Here is a 19,344-nt window from a genome sequence, read left to right on the forward strand (position 1 = left end):
TAATCAGAATGGTCAGAAAATTTCAATAGGAGAATGTAGAGGAACCCTTTTTTTGCTGAGAAGAATATAGGAGAACTTGAGATCACATTTAGGTCCCACAGACCGCGCCCCACAGTATATCTCAACCGTGTATTGAAAACATCTCCCAATAAACGAGTACTAGAGATGTCAATTGAAACACTTTTAATGCTGAGTAGCTCAATGTTGCAGTAGGTCATCTTATGATCTTGATCTTCTTGATCTTCTGGCTGGGTGGATTCACTACTCACAAAATTGTGCTCAAACCATTCTTACAGTATTTTCAACGTACATTGGGAAAATTTCCATATTTGTATTTTTTTTGTTCATGGAGGAGATGTTTTCAATGCACATCAGAAAAAAGCAGTGAAAATATTATGTTCATACTCTCGTTTAATGGCCTAAATGTCAGAAATGAAACATTATGTCTCACACTCTCGTTTAATGGCCTAGAGAGCCCCCTTACAATATTATGTTCATATTCATGTTAATCCTCCTTTTTGGCTGGGAGATTGTTTTTTTTTTTTTTGACCCAATTACCAAGATTGGCGTTGTAATTTGGTTGCTTGCGGATTATGTTGATACTCAAATAAATTCTGTTACGGCTAATAAACAACCCTAAATCTAATATATTATTAAAAAATATCTTTCATTATATTTTATTACTTTGTGCGTTATAATGTCAAACTACATATATATACTAGTGGGGACCCGTGCGATGTACAGGATTTGTTAAATGAAAGTTAAATAATAAAAAACACATAAGAGTATGCAATTGTTTTATATTTTTAACTTTTATAATAATTAATAATTATTTGTATTTTATATACTACTTTTAATAATTGTTTACAATACAAAAATAATAATTAATTTTAAGGTTGTTCATCAAATTGATGAGCCCGACCAATTTGACCCGAGTTGGTCGATTTTCTAGTATTTTCGATTACCTTTGGTTCCACAATTTCCCAACCCGACCAATTTGGATCAGTTTTACTTTACCCATTTGTAAATCAACCAAAATGGAATGATTAAACCATAATATATTTGCTTTATATTTTTAATATAATATAGGTGGCACAACTTCCTGCCAAGCAAGGGGTGCATAGTAATCAATTGTTCTGGGTTCGGTTGTAACTTTGCTTTGTTTTTTGAGGTAGCATGGGATCTCTATTATGTAATTTTTGTTGGTTGATATTAATCATTCTTAATAAATCAATTTATTATTTATCAAAAAATAAATATATAATAAATATGTATTAATATTTTAAAATTATTATAATAAATATTAATTTTTTAAAGTTATTTTCTAGAATTATTAATTGATATAAGTGAAATTAGTTACATAATCATGTTATTAATTTTGTAAAATATTAAATTATTATTATTTTGAATATTATGTTATAATTATTTTTCTACTTTTAAGAATTTTTAAATCTATTACATAATTTCATTATTTTAACTATTTAGAACCTAGTTATGTTAAATATTTCATTATTTAAATATATAAAATATTTCAAAATTTTCATCATTTGAATTTTATTTATTTTAAAGTTATTATATAATATTAAATACTTTGTTATATAATTATTTAGCTATTTTCTATATTTGTCATTTAAGATATTTAGTTATTGAAATGTTTAAATAATGCTTTATTTTTTATTATTTGAATTACATTTAAATTGAATAATCCAAAAATCATAATTTATATTATTAGTACATAATTTCGTGATGAATTTTGTAAAACTACAAAATTATTAATAATATGAATATTATTAAATATATTATAATTATTCTTTGTGTTTTTAATAAATATTTTAAAGTTATTATATAATTTCTTTAGAATATTTAAATAATTTTTAAAATTTTTAATTCAAACTTTCTTTAGATAGATATAGATAAAAAGTGGGGGAGAGGATAAATAGGAATAAGAGATAATTTAGGAGAAAGTGGGGAACCATAGGGGAGGTAGTTTAGGAGAAATTTTTGGAAAGGTTATTATTTAGGTTATTGGGAACGTGTGGAAAGGAGAGAGAGAGAGAGAGAGAGAGAGAGAGAGAGAGAGAGAGAGAGAGTTTAGGTATGTTTTTATGGGGAAGGAGGGCATCTCATTGGTTGTATAAAAAATGACATGGTTGTATCATCTCACTGGTTATATATATATATATATATATATATATATATATTTATGCCGGCCGGCATATGACAAATGCCCCTAAGCACATGGTGTTATTTGTGTTTTATGATTTACCATGTAAATTTTCTGATATTATCTCTACACAGATAGAAAAAAAAAAAAAAAAACAGCTAAGAAAATAAATATGATCTTTTAATACAATGTTTTTTTTTTAATTTAAATAGAACAGAATGGCAAAACAAGATTCATGTAACTGACCCCATATTACTGGGATAAGGCTTAGTTGATGATGATGGTAATGGTGATGAAGAAATGTTATCTTCTAATGCCCCACACCAAAACATTTACTGATAATTTTCCCTGCTGATGAAACCAAATCTGCATATATCCATATCATGTCTTGATAGCTTAAACACCAAAATAATTAAGTTCCAGTATCACTCATAAGCTGTGCTATGGAACCTTTTGATGGCGGAAACATTGAGAATTTTCAGTAGAGTTGGGTTGCTAGTGCACCTAGGAGCTTTGAACTGGCTCAATGATGCCCCACCCCCTACAAAGAGATCCAACATCTTCCTAAATGTACCCCTTTCCACAATGCAGAGCTCTAAGGGCCCAATTGAATTCGTCCTCCTAGACGTAACATACCCATAATCAACGAAGGATGTGTCCATCTCCGTGCAACACTGCTCAAGAACATCTTCATCCACTTCACCCTTGATTTCCCAGTAAATTATGTAGTGTCCAGGTTGATCGGAGATGTCGGCATGGCTTGTAAAATCGACTAATTCAGCTCTTGTCTGCCTCAGCAACTGAGACCCCCTCTCTACCACCAGTTGAAGGTCCTTTTCTGTATTTTTGTCAATATTTATGCATAGGATCAACTTTCTTCTGCAAATGAAGTTCAATTTGGGGGTTTCTTTATAAAAACCAGCCACCTCCACCACATCCCCTAACCTGTATCTGTATAGTCCTGAAACAAAGTAAGAGTGAAGAGAATTAGGTATTGAAACATATATATTGTGTTCTAACAGAGTCTCAACACAGCACAGAGTACACCATAATTAATCATGACCACCTGGTTCTGAAGAGGGAGGTGACAATATGTAGAATCCATTACGTATCTTCCCTAATAGTAACCTTCTTTTCTTTCTTGAAAGGAGATTAACAAAGAAATTTTAAGAAAATTAAATGATCATCCAAGATTTATGTTGTTTATGCATCACAAGACTGTTCGCTTCAGTATGGCTGATATATTGATGATTGATGGAAGGTGAAGAAATATAAGGGCGAGGACAACACATTTGAGTACACTTCTCAACAGTGAGAGAAGTAGTTAGGTCCAGGATGCTTGTACCTCTAGTTTTCCTCTTGTCCAATCTGTGTTTTGGAAGAGAACAAAGACATTGAATACACCGCTCAATAGTGAGAACTAGTAAAGAATTAGGTCCAGTAAGAATATTGTACCTCCAGTTTTCCTCTTGACCAATCTGTGTTTAGAAGGGTACCATTGAGTGAAATTTGATGGGTTGAATTCCAATTTGCCTAGAAAGCATTTTAGTTGGACTAGCCTAAGGCTACATATGCAACTATTGTGGAAAAATATAAATTAGTATTATATAATTAATCAAATTAGTTAACTTTTATAACCACTAAAACCAAGGTAAGTATCTGTTTTATATAATACTAGTGAAAGAGCACGCTGCGTAAGAAAGTATTAACCATATTGATATATAGTATTTATATTTAATTTTTATGACCTACACAAAACCCAAGGTAAGTATATGCTTTATATAGTAATAGATAATGTTTACAAGTTAATGACGATGATCCTAATATGAATATGATGCCTCCTATTTTCAGCTTATCATAGTAGTGTTTCATTAATAAACTCAAAGATGCTACTAGTCTTCCTAACATTTGGTTAATAGACAGGGATATGAAAGGGCATATTGTCCTAACTCATCTTGTTTGCTTCTTCTCATTTTGTCTTTTGATGATTTATTATTTTTGTTATTACCGGTGTCATTGTTGTTGAGTCCAACCACGCAATGAAGCTCACTTTTTTCCTTGTTAGAAGGAAAGGATAATTAACTAGCACGAAGTCATTAGAATTAAACTAGTTGATATAGTTTAACTTATAATTTAAATTTAGAAAACAAGAAGAATTAGAAACTTTGGCACAACTCCAATTTTTTATCCATCTGGTGAAACAGAATTAAATTTTATTTTATTTATTTGAGATGAACTAATAATTAAACTAATGTAGAATATTACGATATATAAGCCATCCACCGCAACTTAAAAGATTCATAGAAGTATAGTTAAGCTATGGAGCACCTTTAAGTAACAAATTAAAAATATAGAAAAATACCAACAAGAAATTGGTTATACATACCTTGGGTTTTCTTTTCCAAATCAACAGAATATAATATTATATATATATATTTATCTTGTATGCAGTATATATATAGGAGAACTGCATACAAGATAATACAACTTCAAGAATTTTAATTTGTCAAATAAATTGGACTTTGAATTTGAATTTTGTAACCTGATCGAAGTTGGAAATGAGATCGGCTTCCATCAGGGCAAACCTGTGCCCACACTGTTTTAACAGCCTTTCCCAACCTTGCATTGGGAATATCTACCCATGAAATAAAGCATATAAGTACGGAGACATTTTCAATGCAAGGCAGTAAAGGCTACTTGGACAGGCTTTGCGCTGACTGAAACCGAACTCATTGGAAACACCTCATACAAATTAAATCACATTTTGTTTTACAACTGATGGACTGGTTGAATTAGTTTTTTAGACAAAACTGCTTGACTTCTATAAACTGAAGGTTTCATGCTATGCAGACCAACCTCATTATTTCAGTGTGATCTAATTCAGAATTTTAATAAATGGAAAAAGAAAACAAAGAAGATGATAATAGTTTTCATTGGTTAATTAGGGAAGTTTTTTGCTGTTTACAAAGAATGATGTATATCAGCTCCTATAAATTTCTACTTTTATTAAAAAAAAAAACCCCAATATAGTTCAAATATATATATATATATATATATGGAAAGGCTTTTAGGCTGATTTTGTAGCATGAATATAGGATGGAACGCTCTATCTGTCTATCTATTATGGTATTTTTATCTCCAACCCATAAAATCCCCATCCATCATCACTAGGGCCGCATGTCGAAAACATTTCCCATATTTACATATTACCATTCAAGGGGATCTGTTCCTCAGTGGATATGTGTGGATAGGAGATCTAGATTGATATAGATCTATCATCAAGAGGACTAAACGCTGGCCACAACTCCTATGGCCATCAAAACTATATATATTTCGATATGCAGGATTGTTTAAGGCTGTCAATGGTCCTGATCAACCTGACAGACCAACTGACCTGACACTGATACAGTTACTCAGATTTGAATCCCGAGTTACATGACATACATATACATATAATACTTATGGTTGAGTCCTATTTATAGCCACTAACATTTCATACATGTTTCTCATGATTTATCTGTAATAGTTTATATAAGCTACATGAGGAATTGTTTTGATAGCACCTGAAGTGATTGAGCCAAATGACTTTCTGCTTTGTCTTTCAATAATTAATTTATTAAGGAGGTTGTGAGATCCTCAAAAATCTTCTTATTTGATTGTATTTCAAAACGCTATTAAATCATTCGGTTCAACCACATCAATCGTTACCAAACGGCCTCTAATGATTATTTAATGGGGATACACAAGATACACTGAGAGGCTGAGAGGAGAGTGCAAGAGAATCAGAAAGCTTATTGTCAAATCTAAAATTATCAGAAAAAATATTTGTCGGTTATAATTGGGTTAGACCCAAGAATCCTATAATTTTTTTTTCTTGATTTAGCACTCTCAGACCCCGGCAGTAGGGGGAGGGATCTGGGTCATAGTCAGGTTTATACATTTTCTTTTCGGTGTGCGATTAGGTTTACATTGATCGAACCCCAAGGCGACCCATCTAGAGATCCAAGAGAAATGCCTTAGCTTTAACATGTTTAACTCCGGAAAATTTTATCCACAAGAAAACCTAAAAATTTTTTGTATCACCAAGATTTGTGTAACTTCTGTATATGATTTGAAGTCAATGGGTGTCGAAACCGTCTTTGTTCACTTTTTCTATTTTTCTTAGCGTGAAATTCTATAGCAGATCAACTAATTAGATGGTTTACTTTAATGAAACAAGAGAGGTTCAGAGAGAGAGAGAGAGAGAGAGAGAGAGACCTGTAAAAGTGGTGAGGACGACCTCATATTCCTGCCCGACAGTAACTTGAGAGAGCGGCACCGGCTCAGCTTCTATAAAGTCATCAATGACCGAAGTGCTTCTTGGGTTCTGTCTATAAAGAGGTATAAACTCGAAGTAAGAGAAGGTGGGGATTACTGCAAAAGTAATATTTTCTGGAGGAAAAGAAGGATCAATATTAACCCCAATCCAACTCTCGGTGGACCCATAATCAGCACTCACTATAGGCAAATCCCCAGAGTAATGCCTTAATTTTTTCAAGTAAGGTAGCATTGTTCCCGTCATTATGGAGTAAACATACTTTGCACTTGGCCAAAGTTTAGGAATCACAGAGAACCATTGGAAGGCTTCTAACTCTTTGCATTTCTTTTCAATCGTTGAAGCTAGAGATGGGTTGGGTAGGAGAAGCTCCAACACAGCATTTCTCATGCTTGATGATGTGATTCTTGGATTCAGAGTACCTTCCTTGATGTCGTTACATATGTCCTTCCAGATTTCTTCAAAGGTTGTAAATGCATGCACTAGGCTGTAAGCAAATGTGGAGGTGATGAACTCCACTTGATCAAAGTAAATAAGGCCAAGGAGGAGATGGCAGTATGTTGCTTGTTTATAGTCCCCGCCTGATATTACTTCCTTTGGACTGCAAGTAAATGAATTTGTTTGCTTCTGTTTGATCTTAAACTCTTCACTTGCATAGTAGTGAGTGGTGGCAGTTGCTGCTGTTAAGCCTCCCTTTGATTTGAACTGTTTGCTGCTGTAAATGAATTCAAGGATCCTCCGTCTGGGTCTTATTGGATAAACCCTTCAAGCAAATTAAAGAGAAGAAGAATTACAAGACAAAAAAGAAGGAAGAGAGAAAATATTATTCAAACAAAGAAGAGCAGTAGTGAACCCAAATCGACTCATTCATTATGTATCCTGATTACGAGGTAGAGTTCCTAATTAAAATAATAGTGTTGAAGTTGACAAAATTAACACAGAAGGGAGGGGGGCTTCTTTTAACGCTAGGGTTTCTGATTGCAGACCTTGATCTGTAAGCGGCTGACAACCTGAATATCTGAAGAGTAGTCTGCGCGCTATGGCTAGTGAAGGGCAAGTACTTTTGTCTTCCTTCTGTGGTTCCCGAACTATAACAAATTCCATTCAACAAACAGCAGTGAGGAAGAGTGAAGCATTCTAAGATGAATGAAATAATATTTTTTTTTTCTACATGTCGCTTAAAAAAATTCTTGGATCAGGACTAAAACAGTAAAATTTTCATATTCGGATGGCTTGTTTAGTTGTTGCCCGGACAAGGAGAAAACTCTAAACCTACAAAGGCTACAAACCCACTTTATTCATTATTCTGTCTTGAAAGTTCAAACCAGGCCACGTGATAGAATAATAACAATAAAGTGTAGGATAAGTGATCAACCCAAAATATAAACAAAGAAAAAAGAAAAAGAAGGAACGAGAAAAGAGTTACCAGACTTTTTTTGCTTTTTTTATTATTTTGTGAAAACAATGACCTACCTTAAGGAGAGTTTCGTGATGGGTTCTTGAGTGAGGATTGGAGATGAACCCCCATCTGCAATTCTCTGGATGTAAGACTCTAAATCTGCATGGGAAGCAAGAGGGACTAAAGTGGTGTAGAGAGACTCCAAATCTTTTGATTCCATGTCTTGGATTTTGATATTTCCCAACCATCTCTTCAGATATTCCGTGTTAAAATTCAGTTCGATAATTCGTCGAAGTGTTTGGGTCTGCACAAAGCTTGCATTCTCTGCTACCTCTTCGAACCACCTGATAATGTCGTAGTCTTGATGGCCATTATCATTTGGAACTGGTTCCATACGCGTGATGCTGGAATGGAGGAGATGGAGAAAGGAAATGGTATACCAGTAACCAGCTCTCTCTCTCTCTCTCTCTGCTAGGGAGATGGGACTGTTTTATGCATCTCAAACGCTCTCTACATCTCTCTCCATCACAGTAGTAAGGATATCATGTAGACCACAAGTTGTAGTGTCTAGAGGGTACGTAGGTCTGACAGTGACCAAACAGTTGGCCTCGTTTTGATGTATTTGCAAAAACATACAAAATGAGTTAATGTTTTCATTAGTATTTTGAACTAGGATGGGACCATCGAGTGATATACCTCGTGATCCTGTCTGTAAATTAGACTGACAATTTAGACTTATTGGAAACCTAGCCCATTTATGGGTTAATTCTTTGCATAAGGAGTGTCTTTACTTGCAATTCATACATAACATTCCTTCTTCATGTTGTAGAAAACAGTGAAGAAAACATTAATTTAGCAGGCCTAACACAAAATCCATATCCCCCACCAAGTTATCAGCTCTACGCAAATAAAAACGACCCTACAGAAATTAATATACCTTTAATAATTTCACTCCACTGCTACGATTGCAACTGGGGCTGGGTTGGGTCAGGTTGGGGTCTACCTAAGCCCAACCCAAGGAAATAATGGTACTTCAACCCTAACACAACCCGACCTGACAAGCCCAACCCCCTTATAATTAACTCAAGCTGAGAAACCTAATTTCATACAGAGGTTATGCGGGTCAAAAATCTGATTGTTGTTTTTGTAACATGACTTATTTAGCTTGAACCCGAGCCCTCAATGCTAACCCAACATCCTAGATCGGGTTAGGTTAAACCCAGTTTATGTAGATCCCAACCCAATTCATGTTGGCACATGCTAAGTTGCACCCCTCCTGTTCACTATCCAACCACTGATCAGTCTCAGTTACTTTCCTTCACAATTGTGTAGATCCTTCATTTGCCATGAAGTTTCTATACTTCTATGCAATCATCTCTTTCTAGATAATCACAGTAAACACAACACTTTCCCTGCTTTATTACCCAATCGTCGGCTACCAAAACTGACACACTGCCAATGAATTTAGACTTTTTATGATTGGCCATCCAGAGACGTCAGGAGCGATGTAACTTTTTAACTGAAACGACCAACATGTCATTGACTATCATTTTCCACTAAATTAATACTAAGTTCTTTCAAAGAAATTAATAATTAAATAGACAGACAGAGAGGGGGGTCTGAATAATTAATTAACCATGGGTCTTAGTAAATATGCGAACAAAACAATGGTCATGATTTTGATGTTTGATGTTTATTTTCTACTCTGCACTCTGCAGTGGCTACGAGCTCTTCTTAGTTTTGCACAATCATATATTATAGTTATATCAGAAGTATACTGTTTAATTAGGTAAAATTAAAACAATGTAAAGACAGCTAGAATACAACCGTTGTGTCTATGCTGCAGTATCATCTAAAAGCACTTGATGCAATTAATTGTTTTCTGATTTCTCAAGGACTGTTTTGCCTAATCCCATTTAATAGCTATACTAATTAAGCTGAAATGGAGGACCTCATAATCTTTTGTTATTGTTGTTTGAAAATTATACATTATATCATAGTTATCCACCATAGAATCTTTAGCAAAAGGGTGGAGTTCAGAATTTGAAAAGAAGAGAGACGGCAATCAACAACAAACTCATCTGTACGTGGAAGGCTTAAAAACAGCCATTCTTTTGTGTGTAAATGGTTGGGCGTACAGCTTGAAACAATTAATTGTGACCTGAATTTTTTTTTTTTTTTTTTTTCTGGTGGTTGTGTTCTAATTCCTTGTTGAGGACTATTTGGCTTATTATTATTATTATCATTTGATAGCTTTGTTGTTTTTTAAGTTTGATACATTAAATCATAGTTATTACAGAAGTAACAAAAGATGGAATTCAGAATTAGAGGAGGAGGAGAGAGAGAGATGGGAAGATTATAAATAATAGCATTAAATGTGATATTAACTTTACAAAAAGGACCAATTACTACAGTAATAAATAAAATGGTACTTAATGTTCTGCTTCCTTTAGGAGAAAATTATTATGGGGAATAAAAAAATATACTACAAAATTGGAAGGGCGAGCCTGCCCTTGAGAAATTTTTTTTTTTCGACAAAGCCCCAAGGGCAATTCCATGTATATGGTAATCATATATGCAGTTTTACGGGTGGCAATTGGGCGGGTTGAATTGGGTTTGGTTTGGGTTGAGTTTTAACCTAATCCATCTAATCCGCCAACTCATTAATAACCCAGTTATATAAAATAAAATGGGTTGGGTTCAATCCAAACCCGCTTTAATCCAATCCAACCCGCCTGAACCCATTAATCTTATATTTATAGACTTCAAAAATAAACTCTCTCTCTCTCTTAACAAATAAGTCGGTTGTAGTTTGGTGGTTATTGTAGTTATTATTTATATAAGTGGTGAAGGTTCACATCACATTACATGCATGTTATTTTTACACAAGCAGCGAAGCCATTTGACTATATCCTAATTCCAGGTTTGACCGAACCACTTAGGTTCAAACCAGTCAGACCAACTTAAACCACTTAGGTTCAAGGGTGATTGAACCGTTTAGATCTGGATCAATTCGGTTGGACCAGACCAGTTTAGTCAATGGTGGATTGACTTGGACCTGACCATATCAGGTTTGTGCACGGGTTCGAGACCGGACTAACTGACCCGAACCGGGTCAATGCAGCTAAATCGGGTGGGGGCGTATGGATATTGGTCCGATGAACTGTCCAGATCAGGCAAAAGCACGCGGAGGCCGAATCATCCCGCCCAAAACCGTTTCGGATTCGGGTTGACCCGTGTCGACTTGTATCAGGTCGGGTCATAGTGTGTGAATATTGGTTGGACCAGATGGCCCAAATCAGACAAAGCAAGGGGCATCGAACCATCCCGCCCAAGGTCTGTTTCGGATTCGGGTCAACCCGGATCAGTATATGTTGGATCGAGTCAAACTACATTGAACTGGTCCAGACTCGGGTCAAATTGATTTGGATTTATATTGGGTGAAGTGTATTGGTCCAAGACAAAACTAAATTTAGTCAATTATTAATAGAAAATTAATGCATTAATTATAAATCATTTAATTCAAATGAAAAAAATTAAAAAAAAAAAGCTAAAGAATTAATACTTATGTCTACAATGATTAACCCAATGATTATCCACAATCCAACCCATTTAAATGGGTGGATTAGGTGATGGATTCATCACACAACCCACCAAATAAATAGGCGAATTAGGTGAATTAGATATGGGTGGTTTGGGTGGGTTCAGCGGGTTGGGTTAAAAATTACCACCCTATCCGATTCCCCTCTTAAATTTGCATTTGGTAAATGTCACTCTCATTTCCATCTCTTCCCTAGCTAATGCTTCTTATCTTATTATTAATAGATATAATTACTCTAATTTGAGGGTTGGCCTTGGCATGATGGTTAGGTTGTTCCATTGCGACCCGAATGATCAAGGCTTTGTATATATGCCCCTTTCCAGACCCCCCACGTTAGCGGGAGCCTCGTGCATTAGATTGCCCTTTTTTATTATCCTGAGTTCTTGACTTTAAAATTTCAAAAAAATATATATTTTATTGGAAAAATGAAAAGAAAAGGCAAAAAGGAAAGCAATTTAAAGGAAAAACAAAATGGGTTATAAAGCTTTCATGGGAGGGTTTAATTTCACTACTCTAATTATCTCAAAAAGCATTAGCATTTTGACCAAAGGACTATTTCATCCATCCAATCTAGCCAGTACTACAAAAGCACACATGAATAGGTTATATCAGAAAGAAGACTTAGAACATTGTAGCTAGACTAGATTTCCAAATGCATTCATTCATCACAGAAACATGTATGGGGCTGCATGAGGGACCATTACCGTCTAATATTATAGCAGCAGGTATGGGGCTGCATGCACAAAAATTTGAGATAAGTGGGGTAAGATGGAAATTGCGAGCTTAGGGATAAAATTGCTAGAGTTTCTCATGGTCATTTCGTCATGAACTAATAATGCATGGAACCGAACAAGTAAATACACAGGCTCCAGTTGTTGCATGTCTGCCATTTCATCAGCTGCATGCATGCATGGCTGCATCATCTATTTAAGTCAGTTGTTGGTAAGGTAAAGGCCAAAGAATCGGCCTAGAGGTTACCACCTGTTTTAAGTGGTGTAATTAGATGTATCGCTGTAATAAATCCTTCCCGGTTAACAATGGAACATACACAGTGTATCAATGGGGACCCATGCAGCCTGCTGCATCTCTGCCTGTAGGCCAAGAGAAAAATAAGCTTTTCCGTTCCAGCATTGGATTCGGGTCCCATCCCATCAGACAGGTTCAATGCATCTATTGATTGAACCTGTCACACATGGCGGGGGTTCTGCTCTGTGAGCAGTGAAGCTTTGCCATGTATCGAATAAACTTCGTGCCAATTGTTAGCTTACCGACACTTCCTCTTTGTCTTTCTCCCTTGCACAACCAAGCGCCGCCGGATTTGCAAGCAGCGAGAGAGACAGAAGAGAGGAGAGTCCAGATGCCACCGGCCGGAGAGAAAAGATCAGATCAGTCTTGCAAAGTAAATTACGTTACATGTAGATGTGATGAGCAAGCTTGTTATGCAATTTAAGGGAGACAGAGTTGAAGGTTCATGGACCCGTACTTAGATGAAGATCGATGAAATGAACCGTCTTCTTAGCGGAAGCAACCCTTTAATTTCCATCGACATACGTAGAAGTCGGAAACAGTTCCACTGAAATCCTGCAGCAGCGTTGAATGAGATTGCCAGTTTGCCACCTCCTCTCCTCCACGAATCCTGCTGCAGAGATTATCCGATGAACGCTCCGCAGATCGAAGAGCCACTTCGTCGTATTCGTCCACAGTGTTAACGTGCTCTAATAATGTCACTGATGCTCGATCGAGCTTAATGGGAGGGAAAGAGTACCGTGACATTTGGCTCAGAAGTCACGAATCACTGTTGGCCTCTTGGCCAGCAGCCGGCAGGGGTTGAACTTGAGGAGTGAGAAATTTTCCTTTTAATTCTGAAATATATATATATATATATATATATATATATATATATATATAATTTAAGAATGAAATAAACGGTAAACCCTTCGTCGGGATTTATCGCACGAGGGATTATAAAGAGAGACGGGGTTGGTTGGAATTTTATTGGGTTTATCGCAATTCATATTAACATGATAGGACATCTGTCACCGCACGGCAGCTGGCACTCCCCCACATATCGTTCCAGCCAGTAACATTGAGATCGCAAGGGCGATTAACAAGGTCAAAAGAAATTTTCATAAATGAAATCTCTAAATATCAAAAGATGTTATTAATGTGTTAGTGAGGAGTAGAATGCTCAAATTTCTAAAGATGTTATTAATGTTGAGATAAGGATTAAGGTCCAGATGGTTTAAATGTATAGGAGAGTCGGTGTGTGATCTAGTTAAAGTTTTCTTGCATAGTAGAAAAAATTTTTGTCAATAGGATTAAAAAATTTTTGTCAATAGGACATTTTCTTATAGAGTGCATTTGTGTCGAACAAATAAATAAATGATAATATTTTAATTGCACATGAAATTATACATATTATGAAATAGAAAAAATGAAGCTTAAGTATTATGGCTTGTAAATTTGATATGGAGAAGGCCTATGATAAATTGAAATGAGAATTTATAGAGAAAGTTCTAAAGAAATTTGGCTTTCATGAGAAATGGATTGCATGGGTTAGGGAGTGTATAAAAACGGTCTCATATAAGATTTTATTCAATGAGAGTCCAACAGATGAATTTAAACCCAGTAGAGGTATTAGACAAGGGGACCATCTATAATCCTTACATTGTTGTTTTATGTGCCGAAACACTTTCAAAGAAACTAAAAAAGGAAGCAAGGGAAAATGAAAAGCAGATTGGTTGTAGTCTTGAGAGGGGATTCAAAGATTCTCATCCTGCAATTTGCAGATGATTGCTTCATCTTTGCAAATACTACCATTATTGCGTGCATGAAAATTAAGGAAGTCATTACAAATTATGCATAGGTCTCAAGCAAATGTCGAAATTTTAATAAATCTACAATTTGTTTTTCAAAAAATATTCCTCATAGATTCTAGAATATGCTTTGTAAAATTCTTAGAATCCCTCTAGAGGCTAAATCTAATTCTTATTTAGGGGCCCTCATTATCACCGGAAGAGTTATAAAGAACACATTTACTCGGATTAAAAGAGAAAATGATGAATAAATTGGCAAATTGAAAAAAAAAAATTCCCTATTAATTGCATGTAAATTAACCATCGTCAATTCAACAACAAACATGATGCCTTAATATATAATGAGTTCACTCAAAATCCCTAAAAATGCTATAGATGAGTTGGAAAACTTTTTGAGCATTAATGAATTGGGAAAAAATCCCTCCACTTTGGGACAATACTAATGGTAAGAAATCCCTCCACTTAATAAATTGGGAAAAAATCTGCACTCCTAAAAGGTGGGGAGGTATGGGAATAAGAAGACTCTACTGGGTCAATGAAGCCAGCTTGGCTAAGTTAGGGTGGAGGATACTGAATGAGGAAAATAACTTGTGGGTAAAAGTTATTAAAAGCAAATATTTGAGAAGGGAAAACTTTTTGAGCATTAAATTAAAAAGGGAATCTCACGGGCCTGTAGAGGCATCCTCCTTGTTAGAGATCTCATTAAAATGGGATCTCATTGGCAAGTGGGTGATGGAAGTTCTATAAATTTCTAGCTGAATAATTGGGTATATAACAAACCTCTAATTGAAACTTCGAACCATGAAAATATCACAAATATTAAGCAAAACTCTATTCATAAAGGAAAAACTAGCTTTTGTTCTATGGGTGGTCTAGAAAAATAAGAACTCCAAAACCTTTAATGATTGTACTACTGTCATTCCAATAATGATAGATAGATCTCTCAATATGTTTATGGAAACTTTTGATGGGAATAAATTTAGTACCTCTACCACATCTCGCATATTTTGGAAACAAATTGGTTGGAATGCTCCAAAATATGGTTATATTAAAATAAATTTTGATGTTTCTCGCAATAGTGATGGAAAATGTTCAATGGCCATGTCAATTTTACATGTCATGTTACCTCTTTTCCCTTTCTTTTTCTTTATTGAGTGAATCGTTTCATGCGCTATTAAGATGTTATTGTTAATTTGCCTATTCGGAACAAATTCTCTGGAACAGAGATGATATCCTCCAAGAATGACTGTTTCTGGGTTTTCATTCTTTGGAATTAGTTTGGTATAACTAGGACTAAACTACTCGCCAAAGTGTTTCTCATAGTTGCAAGCAACCAATTTTTAAATATGTGGAGGAAGGAGGATGTTAATTAGTACTAATTGAAGAGTACATGGTCAATCCTTGCGGAAGTTAGGGCAAGAAGCCCTAACAAGGAACTTAGGAGGATGCCTTGTAAACCAAGATCAAAGCGATGCTCAAGAGCGAGTTTCGAGAGATCGGTTTCATCTTGCACCTTCTGCAGGAGGAGGGTCTTAACCTGGCTATAGAACAAGGACTCGCTTGACCCAGGTGCCATCTTTGGTTTAATCTTCTCCTTGGTCAGAGATGAAGGGGTTTCCAAGTTCCTCATGGCTAACTCAACAATCAGCGAATCATTCATCACTTTGGCGAGGGGCCCTACCTTTTCATTTGGTTTATTGTTGTTTCATCTTGAAAGAACGTTTCTATGTCGTCACTTTTCTCTGAGATATTTGACATAGGAAAAAGAAGTTGGGAGTAATTTTCGACCATAAAGGGCATGTTTTGCTATAAAAGGGTATATTAGAGATTTTTGAAAAATATAACAGTCACGTGATGTTACATGTGAGTGGTTTATAACGGAGTATTAACGGTAGGGGAAGTTTTAAGCAATTGTCAGAAATAGTAGGGGTGGTGCAAGATAATAGTTAAGGGTAGATTTAGTCAATTAGCTAAACCATAAGGGTAATTTAAGAATTTTGCCCTTTTTTTATTTAGATGGTGTTTGATTCGATTGCCATTTGTATCAAAAACGATGCTAGTGACATGCAGGCATTTTTCATGAAAAGTTGTTTGGTTAAATCATTTATTAAATCAACATTTGTCTTGATTTGTATGAATCATCTTTGGGGAAGCTTCATTTTAAGCCTTGTTTTGCTGTGTATTTAGAAAAGGTGTGGCTCATCTTAAAACACACAATACTAGCATGATGCATTTTGGAGTCATGGTTTCAAAATGCACCATGTGTTCTGTAGGCTGTAGTGCGGTGTGCTATGAGATAAGATACAATAAATGATGTGTTCTACATTATGGTGAGTCTTAATAGAATATGTTAACGTGTGACATATATATAACATAAATTGATGCCAATACATATATTTTCAGCATCTATGTTATATATATGACTACATGAGTCATATTTTACAATTAATCAAAAGAAATTTTAAAATTAATTTATACAAATAATGCATCATAAAATCAATGTTTAAAAATCGACCCGATGGCTGAACTGATTTTGCCTTTGGGTCGTAGGTCACTAGTTTGACCATCTGGATCGAATGTTTTTGACCAAGTTAACATTCTCGAGTTTTAGTGGAACTGAACTCAGAATCGTCATTGGGTTATGGTTCCAATTAGGGTTGTAAATGGATTGGAAACATCCAAAATCCAATTGGATTTGAAGGCCTCAAATTCAAATTTGAATCCTATCATATTCAAATTTAATCTGACTCCACTTTATTTTTTTAAACACAAAAAAGTGAAAAAGTTAATTACTTTTCAACTTTTATATATAATAAATTAATGTGAATATAGCATATTAAATTTATTATATATAAATTCATATATAATATTAAATATAGTTTTATATATTAAAATCAATAAATATTATAATATAATTGGATTTGGATTTTAATCGAATTGGATGGAGTCAAATCTAAAATAATCGGATTTGATATCAGATCAAACTATAAAATTTCAAGTATCATTGACAAGCCTAACTCAAATGATTTAACCGACTGAATCAAACGACAGATTGAAAACACTGCATATATACTTTCATACTTCCTAATTTGCCTATTCAATTCAGAATATGCAAAAATGGTGGCTCTCATGCTTTATCCCGGTTCCCTTCTTTTTCTTTTTTCCCCTTTCTTGTAATAATATCTTGAGTTTTTTGAACAATATAAGAGTTTATACATCACAAGTTTAACATCTTCTCCACTGTTAAACCTATTCAACCCGTCTACCATATAACAATTACTTGTAGCGGAATGTTTGAAAAATTGATTTGCCAACTTCAATTTATAAATTTGTTACAAAATTAGCTGATTTCCTCAATCATGTGAAAATTCCTATTTGACAATAATGATTTGTGCCTTGAATTCCAGTTTGTAGCCCACTCTATGACCCAACCCAACTTTTGTGGAGAAGAATCCGAATGTGTATGAAACTTAAACCAATCCCTTGCATACATTCAAATCAATTTTATTAATAGATGCAATACAGATTGAATTACATATAAAATATATATTATTTAAATGGGATTGAGTTGGATCATGTTGGATAGGGATGAATGCATGTTCAGTGCAATTACATTAATGATTCAATTTCCAAGAAACCTGCTAAAATGTACCATTTTTTTGGGCCCAAACCCAAAGTATCTGGGCTCTTCAGGGTGTATACAATAATCTTTACTGAGAGAAACCCAAATGACCCAGTAGCTGAGTTGGTCACTTGGCATGCCTCCATAGAATGCCCAAGCATTAAGGCTGGTACAAAGTAGTACAAACCATCATAAATGAGCCAAACCACAAGGAGTCATTGGTTGCAAGTTTGCCATGAAATAATTCCCAAGTAAGGTTGTTGGCATTTCACCTATAACACTGGAAACTGAACTGTGGAGCGACGCCCTGAAAAGCTACAAATGCCAGACTAAGTGTTGTCCAGTGGAGAGAACTCGGCTTAAGAAGTTGAGATCTAGAGGCAATAGTACTTTGGATGGCCTGAGTCGATTCCTACTCCAAAAGGACTCTGTCTTGAGCAGCTTTCAACAGTTTTAGGCACCCCCAAGAGGATTTCTCTGGCTTCTGTATCGCTCAGAATAGTTTGGCTGTTGGCAGTGAACTCTTTCACCGCAAGCTCCGTTTGATCTCTCTCCTTTGGAATTGCGCAGCCTACAAGCAACACTAGCCCAGCAGGAGACACGGTCAAAACTGGCATTGCATTACAATTTACCTCTGTCCTATCCGAGGCTGCCATCTTTCTATAGACTGAAGCCGGGTTTACCTCAGAGCCCAGTTCCCTGCCACTCTCACTGGAAGCAAGTTCTAACCATAACAAATTTACCTTTAGTAATAACCAGCCAATAGATTATTACTAATGCTAAGTTTGGAAGGAGTACAAATGCAAATATGTAGAGTGCAAATCTTGTATTTTATCTTATTTTTTTTATGTATTTATAATGTACATATTTGTATTCATACTCTTTCCAAACTGAGCCTATAAGGCTGCATTTGGAAGCAGTGTGAATAGAATGTAAATGCTGATTCAGTTTTACTAGTGTTATGCAGGAACGCATTTATACATTGATAATAACATAAAACACAAATTTCAATACATGTTTACATTGAAAATGAGATGTAATTTTGCATAAAAAAGAAGAAGTAAATTTTCATTCAAAATAGGCTTCTTGATCAGTACCCTGAACTTTAGGCTGCGTACGGAAATGACACAAATGGAGTGTAAATTCCGGTTCAGGGTAAATTTGCACTCTAGTTCACTTTTGTCTGTGGCAACATTACATTTATGTATTGACAAATGACAGACCAATGCATATTTACATTGATAATAAGATATAAAAGTACATCAATAAAAAAGAAGTAAATTTGCATTCATGTTTGCATCCATTACACTTTATATATTTGCATTCACACTTATTTGCATTGTTTTCAAAGGCAGCCTTAGGGGTTGTCTCAAGTTGGTCCCCGAACTTCAAAATGTGTCTATGTAGTACCTGAATTTTCAGAATGT

The 19,344-nt window shown here is 35.0% G+C and overlaps 1 protein-coding gene across 2 annotated transcripts; it reads right to left on the minus strand.

Annotated features, from left to right (window-relative positions):
- Window positions 1–2,337: 2,337 nt before the first annotated feature.
- LOC148850683 (indole-3-acetic acid-amido synthetase GH3.10-like) lies at window positions 2,338–8,410 on the minus strand. Of its 2 annotated transcripts, XM_088945201.1 has the most exons (4): window positions 7,953–8,410; window positions 7,466–7,567; window positions 6,422–7,242; window positions 2,338–3,125 (listed from the first exon to the last, which is right to left on the minus strand). In XM_088945201.1, exons 1-4 carry the CDS (start codon window positions 8,270–8,272, stop codon window positions 2,590–2,592), a joined length of 1,779 nt encoding a protein of 592 aa, XP_088801327.1. In that variant the 5' UTR covers window positions 8,273–8,410; the 3' UTR covers window positions 2,338–2,589. The 2 variants fall into 2 exon arrangements, with proteins under 2 accessions (XP_088801327.1, XP_088801328.1); XM_088945202.1 differs by lacking the exon at window positions 7,466–7,567 and having other exon boundaries at window positions 7,953–8,401.
- Window positions 8,411–19,344: the final 10,934 nt, after the last annotated feature.

This window comes from Nelumbo lutea, chromosome 5 (genome assembly GCF_056320005.1).
Source record: "Nelumbo lutea isolate HS-2025 chromosome 5, American lotus-T2T, whole genome shotgun sequence".
Classification (NCBI taxonomy): domain Eukaryota; kingdom Viridiplantae; phylum Streptophyta; class Magnoliopsida; order Proteales; family Nelumbonaceae; genus Nelumbo; species Nelumbo lutea.